Source organism: Nomascus leucogenys, chromosome X, assembly GCF_006542625.1.
Source record: "Nomascus leucogenys isolate Asia chromosome X, Asia_NLE_v1, whole genome shotgun sequence".
NCBI lineage: Eukaryota > Metazoa > Chordata > Mammalia > Primates > Hylobatidae > Nomascus > Nomascus leucogenys.
Genome location: NC_044406.1, coordinates 93,902,246 through 93,920,308, shown reverse-complemented (window position 1 = coordinate 93,920,308; position 18,063 = coordinate 93,902,246). Strand labels below are relative to the sequence as shown.

General features: G+C 36.0%; 1 protein-coding gene across 2 annotated transcripts in view; it reads right to left on the bottom strand.

The window, feature by feature from the left end:
* PIH1D3 (PIH1 domain containing 3) overlaps positions 1-18,063 on the bottom strand; it is a 40,707-nt gene that overhangs the window by 20,546 nt on the left and 2,098 nt on the right. For both annotated transcript variants that reach the window (XM_003262162.2, XM_003262163.2), the window contains 4 exons: positions 11,659-11,814; positions 7,937-8,009; positions 5,725-5,830; positions 1,543-1,639 (listed from right to left, as the gene is read on the bottom strand). In XM_003262162.2, the coding sequence (XP_003262210.2) occupies positions 1,543-1,639; positions 5,725-5,830; positions 7,937-8,009; positions 11,659-11,811 (429 nt within the window). In that variant the 5' untranslated portion in view covers positions 11,812-11,814. The remainder of the gene's footprint in view (positions 1-1,542; positions 1,640-5,724; positions 5,831-7,936; positions 8,010-11,658; positions 11,815-18,063) is intronic.

The window sequence follows — 18,063 nt, the reverse complement described above, 5'->3', positions numbered from 1 at the left end:
TCATTCAGGATACCTTTATTATTAAAACTAGTGGCAATTTTTGCATGAGAGAAACTGTAAGGCTTGCAACAGTTTTATTTATTTAGGGCCAAGAATTCCTCCAGAATTTAGAGCAATCCCCAACACTACACGTCAAAAACACAATTTTACAATAATTTAAAAGAGAGGAATTTGAATCTTACTGGTAAAACCCTGGGAACTAATTACTTCAAGATTACTTGAAAGCTTAACTCATTAGAGTTTGAAAAATATCCTGGGGTACTTAAAGCCACTATTCCCATTATGTTACTTGATTGAATTGAATGTCTTAGATTTTGCTAATAAGAGAAAACCTGAAGTTCATGCAAAAGAGAAATTCCATTTATCATTTGCTTAAGGAAAAAATATTACACATCTCCCATGGGCACCATGGTATTCTATAATGTATTGTAAGAAAGGAGGAAAAAAAATAGAAGCAAAGTTCCCGATCTCAAAAAATAAAATTTTAACACAAGAATTACTTGTTAATGTTGCTAAAATGAATCAAATTCCACACTCTAGGTTAGACCCAGATTTTTCAACAAGGTCATTATCAGGATGAAATAAGCAAAAGTAAGGTGGTATCATTGATATTGTTGGTATTGCCACAACTGTTATACAGAAACAGTGACCTGGTAAAGAATGCCCTCCAACACTCTGTAGCGTCATTCAGATAAGAAAGCAAAGTAACATTTTAGATGTCTTAGTGGTGTTTGTTTGTTTGTTTGTTTGTTTGTTTGTTTTTGAGACGGAGTCTCGCTCTGTCGCCCAGGCTGGAGTGCAGTGGCGCAATCTCGGCTCACTGCAAGCTCCGCCTCCCGGGTTCCCGCCATTCTCCTGCCTCAGCCTCTCCGAGTAGCTGGGACTACAGGTGCCCGCCACCACGCCTGGCTAATTTTCTTGTACTTTTAGTAGAGACGGGGTTTCACCGTGGTCTCGATCTCCTGACCTCGTGATCCGCCTGCCTCGGCCTCCCAAAGTGCTGGGATTACAAGCGTGAGCCACCGCGCCCGGCCTGTCTTAGTGTTTTTAATCAGAAGTCAGATCCCCAAATTAAGAAAATCCCTTTTTAAGTCCCACATTGTAAGCTGAGTCATTATAAGAAATACAGAAATAAGAGATAAGACAGATGCGGGGAAGGAGATACTTCATTCTGATTGCCTGTCAATTCATCATAAGTTAATAACCAATCAGTTGGCATGCATGGGACGGAACTAGGATGGAAGAAAATCCAGTCCAATCCAATTGGGAAGTTTTAATAGGAACAAAAATAGAAATTGTGTATTGTGTCATATGATTCTATTATGTTTATTTGTAAATCTCACCCAAATGTGTAAACTTAGTTTATTTTGTACAAGTTAACAATTTTAAACTGTCTATCCCATTATTACCCTAGTACCTGAAACATAGCAACCACGATTTTTAAAGAGTTGACAAACTTGCTTACAATATTATGTATATAATAGTCAGTCAATTTAGCTACAATGGTCGTATAGAAAATGAAGAAGGGGAGGAGAGGCTTACCACTAGTTCACTGCAACAACCTGTTGAGGAGTCCTTTTTTGACAACCCTAAAAATATATCTTCTGTTCCCACCTGCTGTCTGAATATAATCTCATACCTGAAAAAAAAAATCAATGATTATAGGGACTCAGATGAAAGAGCAATTTCCTGTCACAGAAAAGAAAACTAGTAACTTATGAGGACATGCTATTAGAAAAAATAAAAGGACTAAACAAATAAAGTGCTTGCAGGTCTTCAGGCATGTAATCAAACATAAAGGAAAAGAAGTCTAGAAATGTGGTCAAAATAAACACTGAAAAGCAGGATTGTTATTGTTTTCTAAAATGAAGCTTTAACTGTTTTAGAGCTAGACAAATAAAATAGATTGAGAGAACTTCTAATAAGATTCTAATAAGATTAAAAGCAGAATTAAAAAAAGGAAAGTCTGTTCCTGAAAAACAATAGCTCAGAAAAATACTGAGTCCATAACCTAGGGATTGATAGAAACCTTCCTCTGCTAAGTTTAAACCACAGAGCAGAGGAGAAAATTCAGCTTTAGTACTGTTTCTGTCATTAACTGTGGACCTTGGTCAAGTCACAAACTCATGGGGTCTCAGTTTCTACATTTGTATGATTTATGGGAGGGAGAGGTGAGTTTGAACTGAATGATCTCTACGGCTAAAATTCTACAATAGAAACACTGGTAATGCAGTCAGCACAGCTACACTGTAGTGCTTAGAATCTAGTCTTACAGAATTCTGAGTTTAATGAAAGATTTTCCTGATATTTCACCCCACACATGAAAATTCACAAATCACTCCTCCCTCCCAAATTTGGGCCTCCAGGAATAGAATGGTTTACAGAAGCACCCACCACAAGGTACCCCATCTCTTCAGATAGAATGAAACAAACATTTACAAATTATTATTATTATTATTATTATTATTATTATTTTGCTTAATGCTACCTTAATGAAGAAATTGTAGATCTCTGGATAGTAAGACTAAAGAACTTGATTGAACTTCTGACCATTTGCCAATAGGAATGCCCAAAAATAAAAAAGGGATTTCTCTGAGTTTGAACATGGCTAACAATAAGCAGCTATTTGCTATGGGGCACTTTTCTCTTAATAGGCTATAACATTTACCAATTATTTATGAAGGTGAAGCCAGGTTAAAACAAACAGAGGATTGATCCATATGTTCATTACTCCTAATGGATTTGCTCAAGCTCCTGCTCTTATCCTGAGCTCCAGACGCAATTTTCCAACTGCCTACTACAAAGGTTTGCCTGGATGTCCCAAAGACAACTCAAAGTGTACATATCAAAAACCAGCTACTCATGGTGGCTCTCAACTGTAATCCAGTGCTTAGGGAGGCTGAGGCAGGAGGATTGCTTGAGTCCAGGAGTTTGAGACCAGCCTGGGCAACACAGTTAGACACAGTCTTCACAAAAATAAAGTGTGCACCTGTAGTCCCAGCTACTTGGGAGAGTGAGGTGAAAGAATCGCTTGAGCCCGGGAGGTTGAGGCTGCAGTGAACAATGGGTGGGGCCAGGGGTGTGGTGGTTGGCAAAGAAAAAAAAACAAATTTAGTTGGGCACTGTGGCTCAAGCCTGTAATCCCAGCACTTTGGGAGGCTGAGGCAGGTGGATTGCTTGAGGCCAGGAGTTCAGGACCAGCCTGGCCAACTTGGTGAAACCCTGTCTCTACAAAAAATACAAAAAACATTAGCCAGGCCTGGTGGCATGCACCTGTAGTCTCAGCTACTTGCGAGGCTGAGGCAGGAGAATCACTTGAACCCGGAAGGTGGAGGTTGCAGTGAGCTGAGATCACACCACTGCACTCCAGCCTGAGCAACAGAGCAAGAGTCTGTCTCAGAAAAAAGAGGAAAGAAAGAAAGAAAGAAAGAAAGAAAGAAAGAAAGAAAGAAAGAAAGAAAGGAAGGAAGGAAGAAAGAAAACAAAAACAAACTCACTGCTTCTTCTTAACCTATAATTTCTATCAAAGTTAATGGCATTATCATTTCCTCAGTCACCCAAGCTAATAACTTCAGCATCATCTTTGGCGCTCTCCTCTCATCCATTTTATCTAACCAAATACCAACTCTTCATTCAAAACTCACTCAAATAATGACCCTCATACTTCTCCCCAAGGCCAGTGCCTTAGCTCAGCTCCTTGTTATTTTTTTACTTGGCCACTTGTGATTCTTTTTTTTTTTTTTTTTTTTTTTTTGAGACGGAGTCTCGCTCTGTAGCCCAGGCTGGAGTGCAGTGGCGCAATCTCGGCTCACTGCAAGCTCTGCCTCCCGGGTTCACGCCATTCTCCTGCCTCAGCCTCTCTGAGTAGCTGGGACTACAGGCGCCCGCCACCACGCCCGGCTAATTTTTTTTTTGTATTTTTAGTAGAGACGGGGTTTCACTGTGGTCTCGATCTCCTGACCTCGTGATCCGCCCGCCTTGGCCTCCCAAAGTGCTGGGATTACAAGCGTGAGCCACCGCGCCCGGCCACTTGTGATTCTTCTTTTTTGAACTGCCTGTTCATATTCTTTACCTATTTTCCTCTGTATCCATTGAGAAATGTTGAAATGTATTTTCATAAGGTAGAAGATGAAGATTTTTAAAATCTTATAAAGCAATTTTCCTCATAATAACCTGGAGTTATTATTCATTTAAAGCTTTCATGGATGTTCTATCTACCTAACATCAAATATCAGGATGAAAAGGGAAAAATAATTCAAATTTGAAGTTTGCTGCATATGGATATTTGACATTCGTTAGACAATATGACAAATAAGTGACTTAGTTATTACTTTTCATATGGATATGTGGACACTATATAAACATAACTTCAAATTTACTCTCTTCATTCTCTAAGAAATGTTTTAAAATCTCCTTTGATTTTTTATGAGGTTTATGGTCTTGACATTGTTTATTTGAAAGCTGGATACTTCTTTCTAGTTAATTATCTGCAGTCTCCCACTGCTTCTATTTTCAGAACTCATGTAGAAGGTAGAAGCATGGAGTGTTTGTTTGTTTGTTTGTTTGTTTGTTTGTTTTATACTAGACAATTTTGGCTGGGCTCAGTGGCTCATGCCTGTAATCTTCCCACTTTGGGAGGCTGAGGCGGGCGAATTGCCTGAGGTCAGGAGTTCCAGACCAGCCTGGCCAACATGGTGAAACTCCGTCTCTACTGAAAATACAAAAATTAGCTGGGCATGGTGGCAGGTGCCTGTAGTTCCAGCTACATGGGAGGCCGAGGCAGGAGAATTGCTTGAACCCAGGAGGGGTGCAGGTTGCAGTGAGCAGAGATCGTGCCACTGCACTCCAGCCTGGGCGACAGAGCGAGACTCTGTCTCAAAAAAAAAAAAAAATACTGGATAGTTTTGTATTCAGTATTAGAAAAGTTGTCAGATCACTTGCCCTAGAAGTCTTTAAGAATTTATATAGTACATTATAATTTAGTAAGTGTTGGCTTTATTTTTCCTGCTATTCTAAATAGTCAATCCAAATTTTATTTCAAAATACATATATGTAAAGCTTAGTCTATTTGACCAATAATTTCATCTATGTATATAAATATATTTTAAGGTTCTTAAAAGTATGAGTGCTTTTAAAATCAGAATAAAAGGCTTTTTATAATAATTCTAAATTTCATATTTATAACTTGATTGTATTGAAAAGGCTACAAAGCAAGTCTTGAACCCTGCTTGCAAAATACACTGAATACTAAATATAATCTTAGAATATCTAGTAAACAAGTCTGGGTAATAATTGATAATTGGAGAGAGAACATAGCCTTTTACCGAAATTGTGGAACATTGAGAAATTAAAAGGAAGTCCTTGACAAATAAACATGGCATTGTAATTTAGTTTGTATGAATGCTAGCAATTTAATGGGCTGGCTTTCTCCAACTGCTAGTTCCACATTATACAACAAACTGACATTAAATATAAATTTACAATGGAAATGACTATATTTTTCGTTTTTGCTAGATAATAACTGAAAGGAAGGTGTTATGCTTTATTATTTGTTTCTGCACTAGAAGGAAAAAAAATCATCAATTACACATGCCTTCTGTGTGTCACTGTAGTTTTATCTTTTATGTGGTATGTTACTTTATGAATCTTGTAAAAAATAAAATGCTATCAGATGACACAGCTAACTTAAACTCCTAAAGACATTCCTGGCTTCATTTGACTTACTCTGGGATTTCTCTAACATCCCACATATCATCATGTTCTGCTCCTTCTGGAATCTCTTCTGAATTCCAGATGTCCTCGTTATTTTCCTCGCTGGTTTCAGGGATGACTGTGAAGAAAGGGAAGATAAAGCTGAAGCTCATGCTTTTTTCCTTCTCTAAATTGCTCCTGTTCTTCTTCACACTCAGTTTGGGATCATTGAAATAAAACATTATTTGTAATCACTAGCTTGTTTTTTGGTCAAAACAAACTAAATTAGTAACTACTGACTAAATGTTTCTATCAATACAGAACCAATACATTGTGGAATTTTAATAACAGCTGTAGAGAATTTGGCAAAAACATAAACAAAAAGAAGAAAATAATCTACAATCCAACTGCCTGGAGATAATCAATGTTAGTATTCTGTTGTGTATCATTCCAGTCTCTCTCTCTCTCTCTCCATATACATATGCAAAGAAATATTATACATTTTTCCAGAAACATAAATAGGATTATATTTAAAAATATTTTTATGTAAAAGAAAAAATCACAACTACAATCAATCTGATGTGGAGAGAAATGTCTTATCTTGCACTGTTTTTACTATATAAAAACGCTTTGATATCTTTTCCATGCAAGCATAACATAATTCTCAAAATAATAATATCAATTAAAGAAACTGAAAGCAGTGGATACAATGATCATTTTTTAGTCCAGCATTTTCCTCATACAGAGCTGAGCATGTCATCTTTAAATGTTTAAAAATGAATAGGCTCCAGTAGGCATGCAAAAACCCAGCTTACATTTGTTTTAACTATTGTAGCATCCAGTGGAGACCTGCATTAGGTGCAGAACACTGCTTTGAGTCATTTTAAGCATTCCCAGAAATGCACCCAATTGTTAAGTTTTCAATTCTGGCAATTTTTTGAAATTATCAGCTTCTATCTAGCACGGGCTTTGTAAAGCCTAACTACAGATTTATATATAACATTTTACATATGAATCATTGCCTTTAGAATTTAAAGATTATTAGACCTACATTACCAGAAATACAGGCAGCACAGAAATACATGAAATGTGAACTAGTCTGCCATGGAGCGAATATCTCTTGAGTAAGGCAAATAGCTTCTTGAGTATGTATAGCAATAATAACTGAAATTTTAAAACCATCCTTAGACCTCATTTTAGCCATTATTTTAAACATTTGTCCAGATTAATCTTTTGCAATTAACTAAATTAATGAATGAAATTCACTTCCTCTCCCTTCCTATCCTCTGGTTAATGGTGATCATGACCAACAGAATTAGAGCCTTTTATATTTTTAAAGATTTGTAAAATGTTCAACTCTGTAAAAATGTATAGCTCAAAATGCTGGGGAAATGCAAAAATATTATTTAGCCTCATTTATTGGACTTTTTTTTAATAAGTAAACTCAAAGATGTTAATGTATAAGCCTCTTAATGTAAGATATAATTGTGCAGTTATTTGTTTTATTGTCTTCTCCAAAAGTCTATTAGCTCCATCAGAACAGGGACTTTTTCTGTTTTGATGTGCATTGTAGTATCAGAGATGGTCATACTGCCTGATACCTAATAGGTTCTCAATAAATATTTATTAAATAATTCAATGAATGAATTCCATGAAATTGCTAGAATATAGGAAGGTAGAAGGTAAAGAAGCTAAGCATCTTGGTAAATAGACCCCAAAAAATAAAAAATGATCTAACCACACGTGACTTTCTTGGTCTTCTATCTCAGAAAATATGCAAGGAATGTGGATAACTTAAGGCAAATATAATTCCATTATTAGAAAAACTATTTACCAGCAGTAGTAGAGTAAAAACAGCATCTTTATATGTAAATGGCTATTCATCATTTCTATGATTATTTTAGTTCATCTGTTTTTTTTCTAAAAATTATTTATTCATTTCTCCATTTTTAATGAACAAATAAAAATTGTATATATTTATGATATACCACATGATGTTCTGAAATATGTATACATAGTGGATGACTAACTCAAGCTAATTAACATATGGATTACCTCACCTACTTATCATTTACTTGTGATGAGAATACTTAAAATCTACTGTCTTAGCAATTTCCAAGTATACAATACACTGTTATTTAGTTCATCTTAATAAATACTAGTATTAGTACGTATTACTCTCCCTATAATTTTTCTACCAAGGAAAAGATTATATTGATCTATATTGCTTTGTTAAATAACTTACCTTTGAGCTCTTCTATTTGGGGTGGTCCAATATTCCCAGGACCCATGGCTCCAATAGTAGATAAACCATTTGTCTGAGGGAGCAGAAAAAGTTCAATATTCTATAATTAATACTTGTATAACCTATATGACTAGTGATGCTTTAAATTTGATAGGATTTCCATCAAAAAAACTCATGGAGCTTTCCAGTTTAATTACTCATCATTGTTATACAACAGAAAGACAGATGCCAAGTACTATTTTGAATATGCTTTCCTTGTTCTTTCAAAAAGTGTTCGGTTTAATAAACTCTACAGCAGAATTGATCTTTGGTCAGGCTAAATCCCTAGTTCCAGCTCAGTGAATCATGTATCCCTGGGGATAGAGGAATGAGCCACATTCATCTCTATGAAGGTTAGAACCAAGTATTAGTATAAAGGCATTGACACTTTTGCGGTTTAGCAGTGTCTGGTTGCAGTCAGATGGAGGACAGAGTATGTGAAAGTTTTATAGAAGTAAAAACTAACACTAAGCAGAAGCTAAGTATTCAGACTTCAAATTAATCATTCAAAAGCCCTGATAACTGCTTTTACTTTTTTCCACTGTAGGTATGAAACACTTCCTTGTCCCACCCCCTCATGACACTGAACTAGTGGATTTAAACAGCAACCACAAATTAATAGCCTCTAATACATGCTGATGTACTTCAGTCTTCATAACTTCATAAGTTTATTTTTCCATGTTCTGCACAAGCATGCACATCCCCAAAGGACTTGCCCTGACTCACCAATACAAGCAATCTTCATTTTTTTCAACTAAGTATAACACATATTACACTATTGTTATAGCGACACCACCTCATTGGCCCGTCTCAGGGATTCTTTGATATTTCAAGAAAATCCCAATTTCTTACCAATTGTTTTTTGCTGATGACAGACCCTGCAGCTCCAACTCACTCCACTGCTGGCAGTCAAAAAATTATTGTCTCCTTGCCTACTGGCCAACTAGCACCTCTGTCTCTCTTTTCTCAGGCCCCTGTCCTCATCTCCTAAGACTTTAGACATGTACAAAAGTTAGAATGTCTTGTTTGGGCAAGGAGAGTAGTGTCTGTCCTTGAAAGCTGATGGAACAGCTCACGTGGGTCTTTATTATGTGAAACTATTCCAACAGTTATAAATCAGAAATTAATCTATAATATCTCAACAGTGTCTGAGACAGTAACTATTCCTTTCCAAAAGGTGTTTCAAAAGTGCTATGTCTGCGGTTAAGGCATTACAGGCATTTTTATGTGAAAATCCCAAGATAATATTTGGGACATTTTTTTTCCTCTTTTTAATCACTAATGTCATATAAATGTGTAGTACTTTTCTTAAATTATTAATCATCAGAACACTAATAGTCAATCAGAGTAAAGCATTTCTCAGAACATAAGGGCCTCTTGTTTAGTTGAGTGCTGCCTTCCACAGAAAATTAAAAGCAGTAGAAGTAAAACCTTGGACATTCATGACAAAAATTGGTATACTCTCCATGGACAGCGATTGGCTCAGAACACATGGGAGTTTCAATTTATTAATTTAATGAAACTAAATGACTAAAAATAAAATTTTCAAGTTAAAAGATGGAATGGGATCATAAAAACATTAAAAACCATCTGGCAATTGTTTCCTATTAGAACATCATCTGAGCCTTTACCATGAATCTACAGCCAATTATCTGAGCAATTTATCATTGCAATTCATGCCACTTTGTAATATGTAAGACAGAACATCGTTATAATGTCTGTGAAGAGCAGTGAACCTTATTTCCCACAGGCCTTAAGATCCCCTCATGGCTTTGAAAAATGACAGACACACTCTCCCCAATCTCCCAGATTCTTAACAAGTCATATAGAAAAGGGATAGCGTAAATGAAGCAATGTGTATGCAACTGTTCTCTTGCTGTTTTCAGAGAGCATATTTTCAAAAACACATCACTCTTGTAATCATCCCACAGTTCCCAAGATTAATACATGTTAAAAAATGAAAAGCAGTTTCTCTCCTGGAAAATGTAATAGTTCATTAGAAACATTAATTATTCTCCCACTGTTCTGATACTCTATGCCCTCTAATGATATCTGTACTGTGGTGGCTGAGTGACCAATTATCTCTAAATTGCTTATAACCCAGATATACAGAATCATACATTATTATAGTAATTTTCCTTTATAAACTGTACAACTCAGTAATATTATGCTAGTCTATTCTCATAAGCACTCATCTTTCCTCCTAGAAACACCTCTAGATGCAAATAAACACCTCCAGCCATAAACACCAAATGGAATAGGCTCTGTAACCAGGGTAAATCCTTATATTTGAATCTGTCCCAGTTACAAGTTCCACTTCATTATATTCAAGGTCACTGTTTCTCAAATACTTCATATACTTTTTCTATATGGCATAACCTTACCTTTCCTAGGACGTAGGCTCCAGAAAATTATTATTCTGCTACTCAACTAAGGTAGCAAAAATGAGCTTGCCTTCCCAACTTCATTGATACATTGTTCCTTTTTCTCTTGTATCCTGTTTGTTGTGTATAGCTAATGCTGTCATTAACATCCTGATGTTTCTTTGTTTAGCCTCTAAGACTTTTCCCTGACTAAAACTTCCTGGTTCCTGATCCTGGCTCCAAGCTGACTCAGTTCTTCTACAAATTTTATTTCCATTTCACATCTTATTTATTCTGCCCTATTCCACCTAAGCTCTTCCTTAGGGTGGTAGCTCAGTTCAGTGTCAGTCTGAGCCACTGAATTTGCTGCCTATTCATAGCTTGCTTTTTTCTCCACATTGTGGCAAAAATAAATTTTGGGAGGAGTAAATGGATATTTACGTTTGTGAAAGATGATTTATTCGTGATAAATTGGTCATATAAGAAAACACTTCATTAAAATAATTTTATGCAAATTGACATATTCTGTTATAGTATGGGATTTTTTTGCCCCAAATTTTGTTTCCCTATCATAGGCAGTCTGATAGCCAAGGCTCACTGATAGTTGAGAAATAGGAGAATGGAGAGCAGGGAGTTATATAAAAGTGTTTTAATTGTTCTGGGAATACTGGCAGTAACCTTGGAGTGGTCAAAGGGCAGTTCAATGAACTCTTCTACCCAAAATGAAGCCCATCTTGCTACTGCAAGCCTTGCTGACGTTACCTATCCTGACCCCAAATGCTACTCAACTAATTAGACTCCACAACTTTATTTGTGCATTACTGGGAAGCCAATTTTGGTAGGCTGAAACTAGTTTGCCCTATTATTTGACTCAAAAACTTTCTGTTCGGTGTTAATGTGTAGACAAATTAAAAAATTAAGGGACTGGTACTTGGTGGTCCAATTAATACTGTATAACTGAAAATATTTGTTTTATAGAAATATTGTCTAGGCTTAAACAATCCTAGCTACCACTCTGCAATGGTTGTCAAGCATTCTTTGGCCATAAATATAAATGACAACATTTTGAAATGTGGCTATTGCTACCACAGTTACAGAACTATTTTCCTATTCAGTGTTCAGGTGGTTTAGAAAAATATAATTATGTTTGCTAGAAATGTACTACAGGTTACATTGTCATGCATAATCAGCCTTGTAGCTTCCTGTGAATGTATCAAATGACACAGTTCTGTTCCCACAGCTAGGTGGGAACAGGTTATCCAAATACAGTTCCACAACTTCCCATGAACAAAACTAATTCAACTGTAAGTATATGACCACCTGTCCACAGTCAGAATTATCCTCTTCTTCAGGATTAAGTAGCTTAGAGAGGGCTTCCAGAGCTGTAACTGAAGAAACACTCTCAAAGTCTATATTTTGAGATTCCATATTTTCTGTCTTCATATTTTCAGAATCTATATTTTCAGATTCCATTATCTGAAGAAAAAGATAATCAGAAAGAGGCATTTTACTTTTCTGTTTTATTTAAGACATGAAGATGTTTTATTGTCATATCTCCCTTCTTTCCCTGGATCACTTCATTGGTTCTTATACTTCCTTGGAAATCCTTTTAAACTCCTTCAAATATATGTATTTTGCTAACTCACAGACCTGGAGCACCAAGTAAACTCAAACATTCAGCCTGCTTTACTAAAATGTCATACTCAAGCTAACAAGCACTTATTGAGCACCTACTATAGTGGTTCTCGGGTTTTAATGTGCTTAATAATCACTTGGGGGAGTTGGTTTAAAATGCAGATTCTTAAGCCCTACCTCTAGAAAAAGTGTATGGTACATTATGTATCATCATTTGGGAACATATTTTTTAGACTGTCTTTTTATCTGTCTCATGTATGCTGTTTAGGCTGTGTATTCCACTTAGTGAACTGAAAAATATGTTGTTTGAGGGATATGCCCTGATGATCTGTATTCATTTCACATTATTTTTTGCCTCAGGCAGGCCTGTACCTTCTGCTTTATTTCAATTCTTAATTAACCCTTGATGATGCCTAGCATTATATTGTCATCTGAGAGCTCCAATGGGTTAGTTCACTGACTTTCAATAAAAAATTGTTTTTCTGATTATAACAGTGATACTATATGTCTATTGTGGGCTTTTTAGGAAATAATACATTAAATGTATAAATAAGAAAAGTATAACTACCTATAATCCTACCATTCAGACAGCAGTCTTTTTAATAATCTCTGCAGTTATATTTGGAGTAGGAAGTTCAGGATCTTTAAAAACGTTAGAGGTGTCAGACTTTTATGAATAACCTTACTAAAGACTGTAGCATTAGGTATATTTTTAGTGATTTGGGCATAAATATAATAGGAATCTTTTATTACACTTCTGCTGACATTTTGAAAACATTGTTATAAAATTAACTCATGGGAAGTATTTCTTTAGTACTTTTATGAAATGATCTCCAAAATTTTTGCTTTGTGCCTAGAACAGTAATACAAAAGGATTCTCGAATGTGTGCTGGTACAGTCACCTGTCAAAATCAATCTGCACGCAGATAGTGTTTTACAAATCTTCTGGTTTTTTTTGTTATGTTTTGCCATTATTTTGATTTTCTTTTTAAAATAGAAAACTGATCCTAATATCTATCAAAGACATTGAGGGTATGAAGCAAATATTAAATTGCCCCGTACCTGTAGCATAGAGGCAATATATCATAGTGGTTAGAAGTAGGGGCTCTGGAGTCACACTGCTTGGATTTGTATCTATCATTTACTTTCTTAGCTCTATGACTTTGAGCATATTATTTAAACTCCCATTATCTAATTTTCTTTATCGATAAAATGGAGATAATAATTGTGTCCATCTTTTAGGGTTGTTACAAGGATTAAGTAGCTTAATGCAAGTAAAAGAGCTTGGAACAGTGCTGATCACAAACTAAGCACTCAACATATGTTGGCTATTATTAGTTATTTAAAAGTTTTACTTTGCTGGATATGACTATCATGTCTCATAATGATGTGGAATAAGTTAATGATAAAACTCATTACATTGGAAAGTCATTAAATTGGAAAAGTGAAATAAAAGGTAATAAAACAATCTTCTCTCACAGTACAGTCTGGCAGTCTGCTATGGAAATGAATAACTGACACTAATTAAACAAAGAGGATCCTGTTTACATTTTTAAATTCCTAGTTGATTATGTGTTCATTAAATATTTACCTAATATTAAAAGCAAAAATTTATTGTAACATTTTCAACCTTTGACAATGAAAGGAAAAAATACATCCAGGTATCTGATGCAACTATATAATTGGTATTATGAATTGAGATGGTACAAATGAGACATTTAGAAAGCAAATATAGTAGAAATTGTTTATTATACCAGTATTACATACTTTACAAAATTGTAGTGATGGTCAAATTATGCAATGCAGGTGAGTTTACTACAATATGAAATGCTATATAAAAATATCATTATCTGACACATAGTATCAGTACCCACAGATATTTGATCAGGAGGCATGTGAAAGCTCAATGGTGCACCAATGAAAGAAGAATAAACTGGGACCAGCAAAGCTAACCCATAAGTAGGTATTCTGAAGTCCCAAATATTGTGTCTGAGGTAGTAGTCATAACTACAATTTATGTGGTCTTATCTGCTTGGCAGAGACATGGCAGCAGGAGTTCCTGGACATGAGCAGTGCTTCAGGGCAGAAAGGTTGAAGTCATGGTTACAGGGAGACCTATTTAGGGTGAAGAAGGACGCTGGCCTATAGAAGGTGGGGTACAGTTCTTGAGGATTGTGCACAAGTTGACTGCTAGAAATGAAGTTTCAGAATAGGGCAGAATAGGGCTCAAAGTTCCAGCTGGAAAAGAGAAAACAAACCAGGCACTGCATTGGTGGCTTTCTCACGTCACCTTGGTACCCACAGTGGAGGTTATGAAGGAATGTTATGGTTCCTTTGGTACATTGGATACTGGATTTAGAAAAACCAGATTAATTCTAAATCCCTACCAGTTATTTGGAAAGGAACTCTGGCCTGGTTCTCATTAGGTGGGAAGTAGGCCAGTATGAGCAGTGGGAAGCTATACCTGTAGATTTAGTGTCTTTAATAACTGCAGCTGGCACATAGTCAGCAGTTGATTAATACCAAATGAAGCATGACTAAATTCATCTGAATGTTATATTTCAAAATAGTCATTTGGAAGGTTATACACTGATGTAAATTGTGCTATCAATGCTCAAAATATTTTGGGATTTTTCTTTTTATTTGGAATTGCCTTCATATGTATCACCAAGAAAATAGGTATCATTATGGTATCATTTGGTTTGATTATACATCAGATTTGTCACCAAGTGATTTCTAGATATATTTAGATATCATGTCTACTTTCAAAATATGAAGATTTTCTTCTTTGAGTATATTCAAAAGAATGTGCTACATGCCTCAAGGTGATTCTAAAACAGAAGTTTCAAAAGCAATTTTAGCAATAACAACAACATCAGAATAAATAGATTAGCCTCCTAAAGTGACTACTTCGAAGGGGATGGTCCTCCTTGGAATGTGTACACTTGTTTTTGTTAAATTATGCACAATAATTCTTAGTAACACTTTATATATCTGAAGCATATTAGGAATTAGACTTCTTAAAGTACAATTGGACTTCCAAATTATGCTGGAATAAAATGCCATAGATTTGCACTACAGCTCAATTAAAATAGAAATATAATAATAAAATTACCACTTTAGCCAAAATATTTTTACCATATCAAATGTAATAATAATCTGTAAACACAAATTAATAAATCATGACAACAAAAATAAATAAATAAATAAATCATGACAAGTTTGTTGATATTGTATTTTGACAAACAAAATAATCCCAAATATTTTGTGACTAACTAGTTAAATGATTCAAAGTATCAAAAGAGAAAAACAGTTTGTGAATTTTTAGAAAAAAATATTCAAAATTCAATGGAAAGGAAGATTCTACTAGCTTTTTAAGAAGTCTAACATATTGGCTGGGCGCGGTGGCTCACGCTTGTAATCCCAGCACGTTGGGAGGCCGAGGCGGGCGGATCACGAGGTCAGGAGATCGAGACCACGGTGAAACCCCGTCTCTACTAAAAATACAAAAAAAATTAGCCGGGTGTGGTGGCGGGCGCCTGTAGTCCCAGCTACTCGGAGAGGCTGAGGCAGGAGAATGGCGTGAACCCAGGAGGCGGAGCTTGCAGTGAGCCGAGATTGCGCCACTGCACTCCAGCCTGGGCTACAGAGCGAGACTCCGTCTCAAAAAAAAAAAAAAAAAGAAGTCTAACATATTAAGAATAACTTATTAAACTTTATTAAAAAACATTTATTAAAATTCATTTGACACAAGTGGATCACAGTTGAAAAACTAAAACAGGAGGACTTTTTAGGAACTACAAATGAACTATTTGTAGGGAACTATCTTCACTACAATGAACTATGCAGTGTTAGTTTATAGGTCTATCTTTAATTTCTAAATGTGATATACATTTAAGTTCATCCTGAGTCTGGCAATCAAGGTCCTTCAGGATATAGTCCCAACGTAATTTTCTGTCCTTCCCTCCTATTATTCTCCTACACATTCTGTTAAAAACTAAACTGCTTATTAAACATACTCTATAATTTCCTGCCTTTGTACCTTGGAGTGTATTTTTCCTTTTGCCCTGACTTATTGGATAGTACAGTGTAGTGATTTTTAAAAAGAAGATTCTGGCCGGGTATGGTGCCTGACGTCTGTAATACCAACACTTTGAGAGCCCAAGGTGAGCTCACGGGTCACATGAGCTCAGGAGTTCGAGATCAGCCTGAGCAACATAGCGAAACCCCGACTCTACAAAAAATACAAAAATTAGACAGGCGTGGTGGCGTGCCCCTGTGGTCCCATCTACTCAGGGGCCCGAGGCAGGATGACAGCTTGAGTCCCAGAGATGGAAGTTGCAGTGAGCCGAGATCGGGCCACTGCACTCCAGCCTGGGAGACAAAGTGAGACCCTGTCTCAAAAATAAATAAATAAATAAAATAATAACAATAAAAATAAAAAAGAAGATTCTGGAGCCACACTGCCTAAAATGTTTGAATCTGGCACTGTCACTTAAATAGGCCAAGAATAAATTTAAACTAAGGAAAATTTAAGAGTTTCAGTAAAAACAAAATATATTACTGTCTTTTATTTGAGATTTGTATTTAGAAAATAAATTTGCTAGGCCCTTTGTTTTTCTTTCTCTCATTCTCTTTTACTAGGCCAATGCTAATGGCAACATTTTCCAGACAGAGCCTTTGATTTTCCCACATTAACCTGAGTACTTCGGGTCTTCATAAATAGAGGCATGATTGGACCATCTACTAGCCACAATGAGCTAAAGCAACTGACACTCCAGAACCAGCTCATTACCATAACACTGGAGCCAGTCAGGGGCTGAAAAAGTTCAACCAGGTTGGCTCCAGACCCACAGCACTTAAGCAACATCAGTAACCTTGAGTTAAAGTCAGACTGGTTGTAAGGCTGGGATCATGCTTTCTATTTTATTTGTCTCCTCCACAGTATCAATAAAGATGGCTTTGGACATCAGTTAATTGTAGAAAAGTCTAGGTTAAATTAGTGAAAACTCTGAATTACAGACTATTCAAATAGATAATAGATTTTATTAATTCAAGTATATATGGTAAATAAAATCAGGGTAATAAAGAACCAACAAGCAGGGCTGGGCGCAGTGGCTCACGTCTATAATCCCAGCATTTTGGGAGGCTAAGGTGGGCGGATCACCTGAGGTCAGGAGTTCAAGATCAGCCTGGCCAACATGGCGATACCCTGACTCTACTAAAAAACACAAAAATTAGCCGGGCATGATGGCGGGCGCCTGTAATCCCAGCTACTTGGGAGGCTGAGGCTGGAGAATCACTTAACCTGGGAGGTGGCCATTGCAGTGAGCCGAGATCACTGCACTCCAGCCTGGGTGACAGAGAGAAACTCCATTCCCCCCGCAAAAAAAAAAGTCACCAAGCAATATCCTTTTGGAACTTGTTTAAGTAAATAGATATATCCCTATGTAAAATACTGACTTTAACACAATGATTTGCAAGTACTCAAAATCTATTTATTCTCTAAATAAATTTGGCATTTCTTCTGCAACTTTATTTTTATTTATTTATTTTTTAAAATCAGCTTTCCTAGATTGAAGCAACTTTATTTATATAGTGCCTTATTTCGCAATTCCTCCATTAAAATTCTTCTGAGAACACAACAGTGATATCATCTCTGCCTATGTCTGAATTAAATTATAATATACTGACTAATTGCATTCTGCTTTGCATTTTTTGGTAACTATACTCATCAATGATTTCCCACCTATTAAAAATAATTCATTTTGAATTTATCTTTACAATACTAAGAATGGTTTCTTTTTCAGGTCTCTAACTTTCACTACCATCAAATGTAGTAACTCAAAATAACTATGGGAACTTAACAGTTTTCGTTTCAAATTTAAAATATATTTAAGGAAGACGCTTTTTGAAAATACCTGGAATCTTTCATAGAAAAAGAAGTCAAGAAATTAAATAGTTATTGATTATTAAATCAAAAAAAGTGTCTTTTGGCTGGGCGCGGTGGTGCACGCCTGTAATCCCAGCACTTTGGGAGGCCGAGGCTGGTGGATCACTTGAGGTCAGGAGTTTGAGACCAGCTGGCCA